Raw genomic sequence first — 17,788 nt, 5'->3', positions numbered from 1 at the left:
CACAGTTTCGTGCCCCAGTCTGGGAGGATCCCACATGCTGCGGAGCGGCTGGGCCCATGAGCCATGGCTGCTGAGCCTGCGCGTCCGGAGCCTGTGCTCCGCAATGGGAGAGGCCACAACAGTGAGAGGCCCACGTACCGCAAAAAACAAAAACAAAACAAAATATACAATGAGTATAAATACATAAAATTATATAATTTCATACATACATATATATATATATACACACACACATATATGTGTGTGTGTGCGATCATACATGTATGATTTGCAGACATAATCAGAATGTATTTAAAACACCCTGAATTTATAGTGGGGAAAAAAAGTACACATCCAATGGATACATTTTATGTTATACAGAAATTGTGCTCTTCATAAGGGCAAACCCTATCAAGTCATTTGTCATTTGTGAAAAAGGTCACTCTATTAGTCTTTATTCTGCAGTCAATGACTGTCAGGTCTCTGACCATAGACCCTTCCTAGCCTCTGCTTGGTCAGGTGACCTGAGACACCATTCACAAATGCACACTACTGACCAGCCAAAGTGGCCTCTATGTGTCATGCTATTCTCAAGTGTCAAACTTCTGGAGGAACTTTGGCTTCTTACATAAAATTGCATTATAATCCTAACTCTTGCACTTTCCGCACTGAATGGCAAAGAAAGTTTTAACTTAGAACAACACTGGCCATTGTGGGAAACTTCTGAGGTGTTAAAATCAATAATTAATATGCATAAAAGGAGCTCAAAAAATTAGAAGGCAAAACATGAAGCAGCCAATAGTTATTGGAGTTCCTTCAACTGGTATGCTGAGATCTCAAAACAAAATTTTAATCTTAAAATAATGTCTCTCAAAAACTTTAACCTTCTGAAACTTATCATTCTTGAATTTTTCTCTTTCTACTAAGTGTCACCTTACTTTCTATATAAGCTACCCTTTCTTCAAGATTTTCTCAAAAAATAAAATTACACGGTAAAATTACTAGGCCAGAAGCCAGGTCTATAGATATTAAATTAAAACTCAGGTATAGAACCAAGTTAAGGGCTATAATGAAGGATTTTCATCAAGTTTAGGAAGACAGAAATTTGCTACAGAATGTAGGACAGTTAGATCCTACTGCACTGGACTATAGTTCAGTTATTAGCCCCTCAGATAGAGAAAAATGCAGTAAGTACAAAAGAGATTTAAATAACCCAACTGTGTAACATTTTAAAAGAAGGAAAGAAAACACATCAGGCCATTTTAGCAGGCTTTCATTTAAGGTTATATAGCAAAGATTCAAAATTGTAAACTAAATAAAGATGAAAAAACATTCAAACAGTATTCTTGGTTGTACCCAACAGCTGAAGCAAAGGGTATACTGTCCTGTTATTATAAACAGGTTTAAAGCTGAATAAAAAGATTTAATCAAAATAAATTAAAATGTAAAACTGCCAATCTAGAAAATATTCATCACTAGACATTTCCAGAGAGCTTAAGAATTAAGCTGGAGACTAATACAATTTCTGTCTCTCTAGATAAAACAACCAAAAGATTTGTCCTCTAATTTCCAGGAGATTTAGATAAGCGTACTTCAAAATACAAGCAAAAGGGCAATTAAAGGAACCAACGGCTCGTACTGGCTACAACACAAAAGGACAGCCATTCAAAATCTATCTAAGATGCTGCTCCAAGGGAGACATTAGTCTCCAAGAATGCCTTACCCTTCCTCTAAACTTCCAAGGGGAATAATCTAAAATTATAGATAGGGGCTTCCCTGGTGGCGCAGTGGTTGAGAGTCCGCCTGCCGATGCAGGGGACACGGGTTTGTGCCCAGGTCTGGGAAGATCCCACATGCCGCAGAGCGGCTGGGCCCGTGAGCCATGGCCGCTGAGCCTGCGCGTCAGGAGCCTGTGCTCCGCAACGGGAGAGGCCACAACAGTGAGAGGCCCGCATACTGCAAAAATAAAATAAAATAAAATAAAATTATAGATAGGTAATAGTATGGCTTTCCTATTTATGTGGGAGTTACTATATCTCCATAACTCCCATCAATCCCACTACTATAGAACACCAGATTCTTCAGAGTAAAATTTTAAAGTTATTTGTGGGAAAAAATAATTAAAAAGAGAAAAAAATATTTGTCTTATAGTAAAAATAACTGGTTGTAATAGATGGTGAAAGAAATTAAAAAAACAAAGTCTAGAGAAAGTTATAAAAGATCTGAGAGAAGTAAAGTTTATCTTGATTTAATAGAACAAGTCAAGTATGAGGAACCTCTGACAGTCCTAGGTTCCAACCTAGGATATTGTTAAATGATACTGTTGGGACTACTATGAGAAGACTACCTCTTTATGCTTTGTAACAAAATGACATCTACAAACAATAGATAGGATGCGTTTCCAAATAAAATGCACTAAAGTTCCTATATATTATCAGATGATAGGTGATCTAGACATGAGAATACCTATACTGTGTGTAATTCAATAAGTTGCCCTCTCCCCAAAAGCCATGCTCCCAGAATTCTCTGGGTGAAGAAATCTACAGAGTCCTGAATCTAGATGGAATCTTTCCAGATAATCATAAATCTTTCTTTTTGAAATATGAAAAAGTTGGGACTTCCCTGGCGGTCCAGTGGTTAAGACTTCGTGCTCCCAATGCAGGGGGCCCAGGTTCAATCCCTGGTCAGGGAACTAGATCCCGCAGTGCTACAACTAAAGATCCCACATGCTGCAACAAAGACCCTGTGTGCTGCAACAAAGACCCTGCATAGCCAAATAAATAATAAATAAATAAATATTTTTAAAAAAAGGAATATGAAAAAGTTAAGCTGTGTTCTGGGGGTATCAACTTGACAACATGGCACCAGAGACCCACTGCCTATTAAATCCTATGCTTTGATTCAGCAGCTAAGGCTCACCCTCCTTGCCTCAGAGCAATCACAGGCCTCAACTAAATTAGTCAAATCACCTTCAGAGTTTATACTAGGTCTTTATACCTAATGTTCCCATATGTAGTAAATCCCAACTGCTAAATGAGAGTACCCTAAATCATCTACTAGTGGAATAATTATGAAATGTTGTTACTTCCTCCACTTCATATTACCATCTTCTGGTACAAAACTCTTACTCCAACAATCATACCTACTGGAAGAAAATCTCGTGACTGTGTTCCCATGATTCACGGAGTGTCCAAGCCCAAAGCAAAGGCTTTGAACTCTCTAGCACCAAATCCCGACTTTACTGTTTGTTAACGGGTTTTACATCAAACATGAAAAGTGACATGCATCAGGCTTGATGCATAACAGGCACTTCAGTCATGCTGATAAAATTCAATTTCTTACCAGAAGCCAAACTGGTCAAATGACTTAACTGTGGCCTTCTAAGATAGAGCAACTCGTTAAAATGAAAGAGTAAATACATACACTAATAGCTGAATTGTTTTTGGAATAATTCACTTCTTTAAATGCTGCAAGGAAGTTCCTCAAATATCCTTTAAAAAACAACAAATACATTAACTACTTGATGGCTTGATGCTACCTAAAATAAGGTAGAGATGCACAGTAAAAAAAAAAAGATTCTAAAGCTAGTATCGTATATTATAGATACTATCGAACTACTTTAAAGTACATAGTTATAAAAACATTACTTTTACTAAAAGTCCTATGCAAGGGTTTCAAGTAAAACAATAAAATCATAAGAAATCCATGGAGAAGTCAAAGATTCCATCACAGACACACAAAATCTGGCCTGCCAAATTCCAGAAAGAAACATGGGATGATCAGGTTATAAAATCCATGAGTATAAGAGCTGACATAATCAGGATGGCTACCTGATAACACCAGACAAAACCTCGAATGAACACTAACTCATTCCAGTAGAAAAAGATTAGCCACAATATTAAACAGTGATGGGAAAATTGCTTGGATGGCAGAGGATATGGTCCAGTACACAACTTACTTGTAAATAAATGTATCCAGAAAAACTGTAAAGGTGAAGTGAGGACTAAAACCATTCCTAAAGGACGTTTTGAACATCTCTAAGGGGATTTTATAGGGTTGCCTCTCTCTATGGTTTAGGACTACATAACATTCCTAAATATACAAGCAATGTATTAATAATAGTATATTTATTTATGTTACGTATGGATTTTAAAAGTCCCCTACTGAAAAGCAATAATACTCACAATGGTTAATATACTATTATATTTTGTGTCCTTCCAAGAATATTCTAACTTGTCAATAGGTAAAATAGAAACATTTAAGTGGATCAGTTATTCATGAATTTAAATTATGCAACACTTTGCCTCTTTCTCAGAAATCTTTCTGCTTGTATCATTCTCAGTCCTCAGCAAACCCAAAACAGGATAAATCCAAGAAGGTTCAAGCTCAGACACATCATAATCAAATTTCTGAAAATGAAAGACAAAGAAAAATCCTGAAAGCAGCCAGAGAAAAATACCATATTACTTACAGAGAACCAACATTTTGAATGACTATAGATTTTTCATCAGAAAACAGGAAGGCCAGTTAAAAGCATTAAAGAAGGGAACTCTCAACCCATAATTCTATATCCAGTGAAAATACCCTTCATATATGAAGGTAAAATAAAAATCATTCTAAGGTGAAGAAAAAGAGAATCCATTTTTAGTAGGTTTGTTCTAAAGGAAATTCTTCAGAGGGAAGCAAAATGATAGCAGAAGGACACTTAAGAGTATCAGGAATAAAGGAAGAGCAAGAGAAGTCATAAATATCTTGATAAAAATAATAGACTATTCTCTTTTTGAGTGCTTTAAAGTGTCTGATATTTGAAAACAAAAGCTGTAACTTTTGTGATGGAATTTTCAATTTATGTAGGTGTAATATAAAACTACAACATAAACGGGGAGGGTAAATGGACCTATACTATAATGTTTCAACATCTCACTTGAAATGATAAAATGTCAATTGTAAACAAACATATATGTTGTAATACTAGAGAAATCCCTAAAAAGAGCAGTATGGAGCTAAGAGTCAAAATCATAACAGATAAATTAAAGTGAATAAAAAGTTTTAATAACCCAAAAGGAGGAGAAAAGGGGAAAGGAAGGAACAAAACACTGACGGTACGGGCTTCCCTGGTGGCGCAGTGGTTGAGTGTTCACCTGCCGATGCAGGGGACATGGGTTCGTAGCCCGATCTGGGAAGATCTCAAATGCCGCGGAGCGGCTAGGCCCATGAGCGATGGCCTCTGAGCCTGCGCGTCTGGAGCCTGTGCTCCGCAACGGGAGAGGCCACAACAGTGAGAGGCCCACATACCGGAAAAAAAAAAAAAAAAAACACTGACGGTACAAAAACAAATAAGATGGTGGATCTAAATACAAACATATTAATAACTACACAGGCCCACATCCCGGAAAAAAAAAAAAAAAAAAAACACTGACGGTACAAAAACAAATAAGATGGTGGATCTAAATACAAACATATTAATAACTACACTAAATATAAATGGTCTAAACACATTAGAACATGCAGTCTGATCATCTAACTCTTTAATTAGGATTTAAAACAGGACCCAGGGGCTTCCCTGGTGGCGCAGTGGTTGAGAGTCCACCTGCCGATGCAGGGGACATGGGTTCGTGCCCTGATCCGGGAAGATCCCACATGCCGCAGAGCGGCTGGGCCCGTGAGCGATGGCCTCTGAGCCTGCGCGTCTGGAGCCTGTGCTCCGCAACGGGAGAGGCCACAACAGTGAGAGGCCCGCGGACACCAAAAAAAAAAAAAAAAAAAAAAAAAAACAGGACCCAATTATATGTTGTCTACACGAAACTCACTTCAAATATGATATAGGTAGGTTAAAAGTAAAAGGATGGAGACACACTATATAAACACCAATCAAAAGAACACCAGTGTACTAATAATAAGTACACGAAAAGGTGCTCAACATGATTAGCCATCAGGGAACTGCAAATCAAAATAACAAGATTCTACTTCATATCTACTAGGCTGGCTATATAATAAAAAAAAGCAAGTGTTGGCTAGGATGTAGAGAATTTGGAGCTTTCATGGACTGCTGGTTGGAATGTAAAATGGTGCAGCCACTTTGGAAACCAGGCTGGCATTTCCTCAAAAGGTTAAGCACATGACCTAGCAATTCCCCTCCTAGGTACACACCAAGAAAATGAAAACATGTCCTTGCAGAAAATTGTACATGAATGTTCAGAGCAACACTATTCGTAATAGTTCCAAAGTAGAAATAGCCCAAATGTCCAACAACTGAAAAATGAATAAATAAAATGTGATACAGTGAATATTTTTTGACCCAAAAAAAAGAGGAATGATGTACTGACATAAGCTACAAAATGGATGAAACTTGAAAAATTATGCTAAGTGAAAGAAGCCAGTCACAAAGGAGCACATATTTTGATTCCATTTACATGAAATGTCCACAAGATGCACATTCATATAGGCAGAAAGTAGATTAGTGATTTGTCTAGGGTCAAAGGGAGAGGGGGGAAGATAAGGGGAATGGGTAGTGACTTAATGGGCATAGCTTTTTGGAGTGAAGAAAATATTCTAAAATTGATTGTGGTGATGGTTGCACAACTCTGTGAATATTTAAAAAAAAACATCAAATTGTACACATTAAATGATGGAATATTATGGGATGTGAAATTGTATCTCAATAAAGGTATTATATTTAAAAAAGAGAGCTGGTGGCTATATTAATACTAGATGAGGGACTTCCCTGGTGGCACAATGGTTAAGAATCCACCTGCCAATGCAGGGGACATGGGTTCAAGCCCTGGTCCAGGAAGATCCCACATGCCGTGGAGCAACTAAGCCCATGTGCCACAACTACTGAGCCTCTGCTCTAGAGCCTGCAAGCCACAACTACTGAGCCTGCATGCCACAACTACTGAAGCCCGCACACCTAGAGCCCGTGCTACACAACAAGAGAAGCCCGCACACCTCAACGAACAGTAGCCCCCGCTCGCCACAGCTAAAGAAAACCCACGCACAGCAACAAAGACCCAACGCAGCCAAAAATAAATAAATAAATAAATTTATTTTTAAAAATATACTAGATGAATTAGACTTCAGAGAAAAGAAAATTACCAGGGATAAAAGAGGGGCAATACATAGTTGATAGAAAGGCCAACTCACCAAGAACACATAAGAATCCTAAATGTATATGTACCTAACTAGAGAGCTTCAAAATCAAATAAAAACTGAAAAAAATAAATAGACATATCCTCGCTTACTGCTGAAATCTTCAACACTTCTTTCTCAGTAACTGATAGAACTAGTACACAGAAAATCAGCAATGATATAGAAGAAATGAACAAACTCCATCAACTAAGTAGACTGAATTGATAATTTATAAAACACTATAACCAACAACAGAAGAATACACATTATTTTTAAGTACACATGGGACATTCACTAGGATAGAGTATATCCTGGATCAAAAAACAAACCTTAACAAATTTAAAAGAACTGCAGTCATACAAATTATGTTCTTTGAACATAATGGAATTAAACTAAAATAAATAACAAAGAGACAACAAGAAAATCTCTAAATATTTGGAAATTAAACAACACACATAAGTAATCCATGAGACAAAAAGAAAGTCTTTTTGGAAATTAGAAAATATTTTGATCTAAATACAAGATATCAAAATTTTGGCATGCATGTAAAGCAGGAAATTTATACACTAAATGCTTACACAAGAAAACTAGACAGATATCAAATCAATTATCTAAGCCTCAACCTTATGAAATAAGGAAAAGAAAAGCAAAATAAACACAAACTAAACAGAAAGAAGGAAATAATACAAGAGAAGAAATTAATGAAATTGAAAACAGGAAAACAACAGAAAAAAAACCCCAATGAAACCAAAAACTAGTTCTTTGAAAAAGCAAAAAAAGTGATAAATCTCTAGCGTAACTGACCAAGAAAGAAAAGAGAGAAGACATAAATTATCAATGTCAGGAATGAAAGAAGGGATATCACTGCAGACTCCTAATTCATTAATAGGATAAGTGAATACAATAATAAATTTCATACACATGAATTGGATGAAATGGACAAATTCTTTAAAAACCACAAACTACATAAAGTCATACAAGATGCAACTATTAGTAATAATTATAGCTATAACTATTAAATGCCTGTAACTATTCTATAGTCCTACAACTATTAAAAACATTGTATTCGTAGTTAAAAATCTTCTGCCAAAACTCTCTAGACTCAAGTGGTTTCAATGGCAAATTCACCCAAATAGCCAAAATAATTTTGAAAATAAAATTGGAGAAATCACACTTCTAAATTTTAAGACTTACTATAAAGCTATAGCAGTCAAGATGGCATGGTATTGGCAGAGCCAGTCTGATAAAACAGAACAGAGTCCAGAAATAAGCCCACAGAAATATGACCAACTGATTTTTGAAGGTGTAAAGGCAAGTCAAAGGAGAAAGGATAGCCTTTTCAGCAAATGGTGCTGGGAGACTGGACATCTGCATGCCAACAAGTTAACCCTGAAGTAATTCTTACAATTTTCACAAAAATTAACTCCAAATGGACCATAGATCTAAATGTAAAATGAAAAATGGTAACACTTCTAGAAGAAAAAACAGGAGAAAATCTTTGTGACCCGGGGTTAAGCAAATACTTTTTAGACATGATACCAAAAGCTTGATTCAAAAAAGGAAAATTCAATAAACTGGATGTCATCAAAATTAGAAACTTTTGCTCTGGGAAACACTGTTAAGACAGTCTGAAAAGACAAGCTATAGACTAGGAGAAGATACAAATCACATATCTGACACAGGACTTGTATTCAGAATACATAAAAACCTCTCAAAACTAACAATAAGGTAATAATCCAATTTTTAAAAATGAGCAAAAGACTGTAACAGTTAACCAAAAAAATATATGGATGGCAAAAAAAGCACATGAAAACATAGTCAACATCATTAGCCATTAAAGAAAAGCAATTAAATCCATGATGAGCTCCACTACACCCCTATTAAAATGGATAAAATAGAAAGGATTGACATACCAAGTGCTGGCACGGAACTCTCACACAGTGCTAGTGAGAATGCAAAATAACATGGTTATTTTGGAAAATGGTTTAGCAGTTTCTGAAAAGTTAAATGTATTCTACCATATGACCCAGGAATACCAATTCTGGGTATCTACTGTAGAGAAATGAGTGGATAAACAAACTGCAGTACATACCATCCATACAATGAAATACTACTCAGCAATAATATGGAATGAAGCACTGATAAGGCAACAACATAGGTGAATCTCAAAAATATTATGCTGACTGAGTGAAAGAAGACAATCTCAAAAGGTTACATACTGCTTCCATTTACCTGGCACTGCCCAAAGGACAAAACCACAGCGGTAGATAAGAGGGTACATAAGAAATGAATGGTTGTCAGGAGCTGGGAGTGGCAGTGGGCACAGGGGTGGGGGAGAAGGGTGTGGCACAAGAGAGTATTCTGAAATAATGGATAGTTCTGTATCCTGATTGCAGTGGAATCTGTACACATGTTAAAATAAACAGAACTATATTGCAAAAAAGGGCATAATACATTAATTTTAAAACTTAAAAAAAAATCATTATCTGTCCCCAAGGTTTTGCGTTTGTCTTTAATTCATCTGCTTATTAATTCATCTGTTTATTTGCATGCGTGGTATAAGGAAGATATCTAATTATATTTTCCTTTTCTCATGTGGACAACTAGTTGCGCCAGTTCCCATTTATTGGATAGTATATTCTTCCCCCACTGAATTGTAATGCCACACCTGTTGTATGTTTTTTCAATAAATGTATGGGTATGTTTCTGAGCTCTCTATTCTACCTCTGGATCTATTATCTACCTTTACATCAATACGCTGCCTCAACTGTTACAGTTGTAAAATAACTCTTGCTATCTGATATGGCAAGTCATCTTTTCCTTCTTCAAAAGTGTTAGCCTTTTCTCCAACCTAATTCAATCTAAATGGACCTCTAGAGCACTCCAGAGTAAAATCAAACCGCTAGGTAATAATTTTAATTAATTCCAACTATTGGTAGCTTTCTGAGCCTGAGTAATACAACCTTATACTGAATCTTGCTCATTGGGATAACTGTTTTTTCCATTTTACCAATGAGGAAATAGACTCAGGATTTCAAAGGTAAGGAGCTGACTGACAGCACCATGTAGCAAGGAAGGAGCCAAGCTAGTACCAGAAATAGAACTTCTGACCCCCAGTCTAGTGGATATTCATGAGCCAAGATGGCTCTCCAGGGCCCTGTTTGCTTTTACTTATATAAAGACTATCCTGGTCTCCTGGGTGGAAAAACAAAGCAAATTCCTTGACCCTACTCGACCAATGAGATTTCCAAAGTATTATATAAATTGCATTTCAAACCAGCAATAGAAAATAAGTGGAAGTGCAAATGAAGATGAAAAAATAACAAATATTTTTCTGCATAACCAATAAAAGCCTAGTACCTATTTTAACCAGCCATCACAGTTAATTATAAGACTGTTAAAAACAAGAAAACAGGCCCCCAAATGCCATGTCACTTATGCTAAGCCCCACATCACCAAACCAAGACTTAACTTACAGTTTTGGCCTCTTCCAGAAATGGAACCTTAAATCTGTCAATCAGGAATCACTGTGAGGTAATTTGTCTGACAGACCCCTGCCGTCCCCTAAAGGAAAGTGACCTTGTCCCAACCAATCTGCTTTTTGTTAGTATAACTTCCTTGTCCCTTCTCCTATAAAAGTCTTTAATTTTGTACAGCTCCTTGGAACTCCTTTCTGCTAGATGGGATGCAGCCTGATTCATGAGTCGTTGAACAAAGCCAATAAGATTTTTAAAGTTTACTCAGTTGAATTTTGTTTTTTAAGGAGACCAATTAGACTTTCTGAAACTAGAATTGACATCCACTTTAAAAAACATTCTCTAGATTGCATAATGAAATACTACTATCAAAATGAACTACATTTGAAATTTCTTTTGTAACTATAAAAACATACCTGTTCAGGGAAAGGAATTATAAATAGCAGGTAATTAAAAGCATACCTTTATTAGCATTTCAGAAAAACAGTGACACAAAGTTTCTATGAATCTGCATGTTCATTTCCTGTATGTAAAACTGCAGAAAAGTTTAAAATATTTTATAATATGCATTTACTTTGCCACCTTTTTTGAAAACCATTGTGCTTCCCCCCCCCCCGCCCCCGCACTGTTTGGCTGGTAACTGGAGTGGGAGGAAGACTGTTTTCCACATTCTCTAACAAGTTTTAAATTTTAAAAGAATCCAGTTAATAAAAAGAAAAGATATTCTCAATTTATCTATTTTTAGAGAGCATGTCTTAACTAGTCACACTTAACTAGTGTACTTACTTACACTACCTTCTATAGGTAGGTTTATATTACAGGTAAAATTTTTTAAAGCAGTTCCCCGCCCTCCACATTAGCCACATTCTCACCCACTTTACCGCCCAAAGACATTCGCAGTCAGACAGTCCTGGCAGAGGGTTCAGAACATTGTGCTGCTGATAAAAAAGAAACCACCACCCACCCGAGACAGAAACTGCCAGCTGTTAGTTTTAGATTTTGGTTAAGAAAAATTTAAAGAAATTCAAACCACTCTTCTTTCTCCTTTATCCACAAATCCATTACCCTATAGCTGGAACTACACAGAAATACTGTGACCGCTGACATACCACAGATGTGTCTATCAATGTCAACAATCTAGTTTAAAAATTTTTATTGTTCAGGCAGGTGCCTCTAAAGTTAATTAGTAGATAATATTAACTGACACATATGGAAATATAAAAAGTCCTAGTTATGGTTTTCTTAGAAACTTATAAAGAGATCAAGAAAGAAAACATGTAAATTACAAATTACATATTTTAAAAAAGCATCTTATACAGACATAGCACTGTATCTGAAAGCACAAAAAATTTTCAGTCCTTGAAAATGATGGAATGAACATGTTTGGAGTTTTATGAAGGTGGTTTATGAAGAAAATGAATTTTTAAAGTTAGAAGAAACAATCTGAAAGTAAGGACACAGGAGAATTTCTTTTTTTAATTATACTTTACCTTGGAACTGTGGCTAAATATAAGCTGCATACACCTGTATGTTCAAACAGGTATGACAATTCAAGAAGGACCTAACTTAATCTAAACCAGTTATTTCTAACCTATGGGCAAGGAATCATTGGAAGGGCTGCATGGATATACATATACCAAGCATGGTCTGTAGTCTAAATATTTCTCTCACATATATAGCCCACTATTTTTAATAGAGACTAGTAATAATAAAATACAAAAGCATTTAAAAGCATAATAGTCTTTTTGCCACTATGCACAATCTCAACTAACAGATACTAAAAGTACAATTACTTGTGTATTGGTGGTACAGGGTTCCTCATATTCAAAACAGGTCAGGGTTCTTTAAGCTAATATACAAGGTTCCTCTGGCTCTAAAATTCTACACTTTTAAGGATTCTATGGACTCCTACTCCTATGGTGAATCTTCAGAACTATAACACCTGCTATGTACCAAGCATTGGTCTAACTTTTGTTACAAAGATGAATAAGACGTGATCCCAGGCTCAAGTTCAAATTAGCGCAAGAGACAGATACTTGAACAAATAATGTTATACAACCTAAGAAATACTGCAGAAGTACCGTCTCAAGTGCTTTGGGAAAACCGTGGTACTATCAATATCATCTGTGGGAGCCTGAGAAGACAATGGTCTATGAATTGGATCTTGAAAGTTGGTTTAAAAAAAATAAGGAAGAGTAAGCATTCAAGACAGATGGTACAACACATACAAAGGCACAGAGTTGTGGAAGTGCTTGCATGTTTGGAGAAATATCCAGCAGTCTGGCATGACTGGGTATTGAAGTATTTGGAGGAGAGGCAAAATAAGACGAAAAAGGTAGAACGAAATGGATTGGAACAGACAGTATAAGGTCCTAAGTGATATGCTTAACAATTAGGACTTAATTCTGTCAGCAATACGGTTATTCAAAAAGCATAAAGAAAGTATTGATATGAACAGATTTGTATTTCAGAATGGTAACTCTAGGGAAGGATGATGGTGGGGAAATCATCTGGTGAAAGAAAAAGAAATAGCATCGTGCAGTGTAAGTGGAAATACACAGTCAAGGATGAGCCTTAGGTTCCTAGTTTGGAGAGCAGGACGGGCACCGGTACCATTATCTGAGATGGGATACATAAAAAAGGCAGGAAGAAAACCAAGAAAAGAGTAGGATTCTTCAGAGGGCAGTTTCCAGACAGTATGGTTACCCATGAAGTGTACCAGGAAAAGAGTAATATTTCTTGGAGGGCAGTTTCAAGAAAGAGGGAATGGTTCTCCATATCATATGCAAAGAGGTAAATTGAAAACTGAAAAGTACCCCTTTGCATCCCTGCCGACCACCCCCCAACCCCGCCACACAAACGGTGAGCTCCCAGGTGGGTTAGGCAGGAAGAAAACAGAGAGGGAAGGTGTGTCCACAGGGTTAGGGCCAAGGCTTTTCATCGAACTTTCCGCACCTCAGTTCCGGAAAGAGGTGCTCAGAGTTGAACAAGGAGAGGAAGTACCGCGCCCAGGAACTGGCAGCCGGTAGTTCAAGAGGTGGTGCAAAGCACCATCGGGGAAGGAAGCTTCCGACTCCCTATGCCCGCTCTGGTCCCTGGATTGATTCCACTTACTCCGGTCTCAATCCCTCGCAGCCGTCAGCTGTGCGGTTAGGACTCAAAGCCTTGGCCAACGGGGACCTATGCACCCAGGGGAAGAGACTCCTCTTGCCTGTTCAGCTTCTTCAACGAGCAGACGCAGAACCAAGCAGAGGCAGTGCAGGGGCGGCCTGGGGGAATCAGAAGGGCTCAGCCCCATCACTTGCCAAGGGAAAACCTCCGTTCACCGCCTCCGACTAGCGTTCTCAGAGCTCTTCAACCTCGCGAGATTTCCTTCCTCGCGTAACCGTGGGGGCAGAGCCCAGCGATTTTTTTTGAGGCCTCTAGCTGACATGCGCGAGAGGTAGGGGCGGGCCTCCCCACTAATCCACGCTCAAGCTTTCTCTCGGCCTCTCGCAAAGTCTCGCGAATTTTGCTAGGGGAAACGGGCCTGGGTGGAGAGACTGAGAAGGGGAGATCTGGTGGGCGGGCCTTGCGCTTAGGGGGACTGTAGCACCGTTAGCCGGTGCTGTGGTTGGTACTTCGCTGTTGGGGAGGCTCTCAGGTCGCCCGGATCAATTTTCCCAATGGGTGACTGGAAAATTAGGGGGTAGAAAATCTTGAGGGTCGGAGGCATTTTTTTTCTTGGCTCCGCCCTCTTCCTGTTAGAGACCTGGGCGTCTGGCCCGCAGAGGGGGAAGGGCAGCTTGGCGGGGCTGCCGAAGAGTGCTATGCGCACGCGCCAGTCCGAGTGTGTGAGGGTTTGTGTTCACGCGCAGGCGCGCGCGCTCCTGCATTTAGGAAGCCTGGGATGGACCGGTGTGTTAGGAGATGAGCGGGGAAAGCATAGTCCCCTGTCTTTGGTACCAGACACTCCTGACTGTGCGCTGACCCTCCCCACCCAGCCAGCAGTCTTTTCCAGAGAGGCTGTGGTGCATAGCGTCTGTTCGTTTTCACTGCAGGACCAGGCACGAAAGTAAGCGAACCTCGATCCTGAGGTCTTCCTTATCCACTCACCTTGTACTCCCCCCACCCCCCACCCCCAGTTTCCAGCAGAGTGTGTCTAGGTTTCTCAAAGAAGAGTTTTGCATGAAGGGGGAATGCATTGGAAAGCAGGAGAAGAAAATAGCTGGATTGTAAAAAGTCGGTTCGTTTTAATGAACACTTCTGCTGTGTTTACCGTGTGCTTTTCGAATATGGATTGTCTATTCAGTATAAGATTTTATTAGCGAAGCAAGGGAGTTCTTACAAGAAAAAGTTTCAAAAGTTCCTCCTTCCCACCATGTGATGGTAGCACCTAAGTTTTTCTGTTCTACATGATGAATTACCGTGGTGTTTCAGAAGCTAAGGTGGAGAGTGTGAATTTGAGGTCCTTATCCTGCTGCGAAGACCAGATATGCAGTTATCTTAGGAGATGTTTGTTATGTTTTGAGCTTACCTTTTGTTGTCACGCTTTCCAGTTCATTCTTTCTCCCCAGTCCCCACCCTTTTTCAGAAGTCTTGAGATTTTTTTGGAGGGAAGCCCCTAAATGCTGACTTATATTACTTTAGTGGTTTATATTTGATTGATGTCAATTAGCAAGGATCATCAAAAGTGTGTTTGAAGAGTGTTTGTCGTTTATTTTGTTTGGTATTATGTAAGGGAAACCAATACGATTATTTGTAAAAATGTTTTCTTCTGGCAAATTTAAGTTCATTCCAAAAGCAAAAAATATCTGCATGTATTGTAATCTGCCTGTGTCTGGTAGAATGACAGGTGAATATGGTGTAGCTCATCCCTGGAATTGTTACTTTCTGGTCATGACCTCATTAAATCTTGTCCTTTGTTCGATCAATTTCTTTGACTACTGATTATTCATGTTCCCTATCAAATCTTGAGGAAAAGACGCATTCGTTAGAAATAATTTAAGATATTAAATGTTATGTATAAGATGTCTGGCTAATAGATTTTATCCCTTACAGGTTAAAACAAAATGAAGATTTTTTCTGAATCTCATAAAACAGTATTTGTTGTGGATCACTGCCCTTACATGGCAGAATCATGCAGACAGCATGTCGAGTTTGATATGCTGGTGAAGAATAGGACCCAAGGAATCATCCCTTTGGCCCCTATATCTAAATCATTGTGGACTTGCTCAGTAGAATCTTCCATGGAATATTGTAGAATAATGTATGATATATTTCCTTTCAAAAAGCTGGTGAGTGTGAAGTACAAGTAAAAGCATGATTTGGGGGATGTACTCGACTGCCTTTTACACTTTTATGTATGACTTTGCTTTAGATTTGACTTACAACTGTTTATTTACTACTTTAAAAGTGTAGTATATAGAACTCCCCTTTGGGGTTAATATATGTATTTAGTTGGGGCCAACAACAATAATAACAACTAACAATTATGGAGCACTTACGTGTGCCTCATATTAACTCCTTTAACTCTTACAGCAGTCCTGTGAGGTAGCTAGTGTAATTACTGGGACAGTATTCAAAGTGTATAAAACCAGAATGGAACAGACACTGACCACTGAGAACTGTTGCCAGCCTAAGCAGAAGGGATGTTGGCTGAAAGCACTTTGTCAGAATGTGTTGGTATGTTCCATCTGAATATCAGCCTTGTTTATGACTGCCTTGTTGGAGACACAGAAACTGAGGTAGAGAGAAGCAGTTTGCCCTGAGTCATGTAGCTAGTTAGAGGAAGAACCAGAATTTGAACCTGGCTGCTTACAGTTTTAGTGAAAGTGTCCTAAATTGCTGCAGGATTTGGCCATATTGTAAAGAATGCTCTTAAGAATTCTAAGGGGAAACTGTTTTTATCAGTAAGAAGAGAAATTGAAGATTGATAGAAACTCCAAGTGTGAAAATTATCCTCAGTTTTCAGAACTGTTTTATTTTGGGAAAGTCATTTGGTTAAGCCACAAGTGGATGCTTTGCTTTCTGTCTCATTTGGAGCAGCATAGGTTGGGACCTAGCCTGTTCATAGACCAGCACAGGCACAGCAGTAACAGTAAGGCTGAACACAGAGAGGCTAATACATATTATACATTCAGATATGTTCCAAATTAAAATATAAATTGTTTTAGTCCCCCTGTAAATTGTGTATCATGTAAGGTAAAAACGTATATATGAGAGGAAGCATAATGTAGTGATTTAGCGCACAGGTTTCGGTTCAAGTCCTGGCATCATTAAGCTATCAGCAGTGTGACCTTGATCATTTTGCTTCATCTCTCCAAGCCTCAGTTTCCTCCCATGTAAGCATAACACCTCCTTCCTATGACTGTTGTAAGATTTCAATGAGGTAATGTGAGTAAAGTGGCCAGTAAAATATGTTCCTGTCAGGTAAGTCTTAGGAGAAAAGGCTGCTTATCAAACTTACTGGGGAAGCAAAATGAGTATTACATGGATAATAGGAAAAAAGATCATGAATTAGATCATATAGTCCAGGGGAAAGAAGTAATCTCACCCTTCTCCCAAAAGGGAACATAGCCCTCATTTGATATATTTTCTAATGTATCCTTACTGTTATCATCTTACCTGATATATTTTGTTTGCATTTTACTTAAAAAAATTTTTTAAGAAATTTGACAGATACAGTGGAAGAATTAGGATGCTTTTTATTTATTTATTTACTTATTTATTTATTTTTGGCTGCGTTGGGTCTTTGCTGCACACGGGCTTTCTCTAGTTGTGGCAAGGAGGGGCTACTCTTTGTTGCCGTGCGCGAGCTTCTCATTGCAGTGGCTTCTCTTGTTGTGAAGCATGGGCTCTAGGCACGTGGGCTTCAGTATTGGTGGCACAAAGGCTCAGTAGTTGTGGCACATGGGCTCAGTTGCTCCGCAGCATGTGGGGTCTTCCCGGACCAGGGATCGAACCCTTGTCTCCTGCACTGGCAGGCGGATTCTTAATCACTGCACCACCAGGGAAGTCCCTTTACTTTAAAATTTAGAATAAAGTGCAAATCCATTCTTTTAGCTTTCAGTGCTCTAGGTTATATGGCCACTGCTTGTTTTTCTGACCTTATCTCCTACCTCTCTGAACTTCACCCTTTTGAGGGTGTGCACCTAGAGGTCTTTGCATTTACTGTTTGCTGTATTCCTGGAATTCTCTACCTCCAGCTCTTTCCCTGGCTGGTT

At 38.4% G+C, this 17,788-nt stretch overlaps 1 protein-coding gene across 2 annotated transcripts in view; it reads left to right on the top strand.

Moving 5' to 3' along the window:
- The first annotated feature begins 14,089 nt into the window (after window positions 1-14,089).
- The window catches only part of INTS13 (integrator complex subunit 13), a 32,500-nt gene continuing 28,801 nt past the window's right edge, over window positions 14,090-17,788 (top strand). Inside the window, exons 1-2 of one of the 2 annotated variants that reach the window (XM_007446284.1) lie at window positions 14,090-14,637; window positions 15,624-15,859. In XM_007446284.1, coding sequence (XP_007446346.1) covers window positions 15,635-15,859 — 225 coding nt within the window. In that variant the 5' untranslated portion in view covers window positions 14,090-14,637; window positions 15,624-15,634. The remainder of the gene's footprint in view (window positions 14,638-15,623; window positions 15,860-17,788) is intronic. The other variant, XM_007446285.1, reaches the window with a different exon arrangement.

Source organism: Lipotes vexillifer, unplaced genomic scaffold, assembly GCF_000442215.2.
Source record: "Lipotes vexillifer unplaced genomic scaffold, Lipotes_vexillifer_v1.1 scaffold477, whole genome shotgun sequence".
Taxonomy (NCBI): Eukaryota; Metazoa; Chordata; class Mammalia; order Artiodactyla; family Lipotidae; genus Lipotes; species Lipotes vexillifer.
The sequence above is the reverse complement of the archived record's forward strand: the minus strand, read 5'-3'. Positions and strand labels throughout refer to the sequence as shown.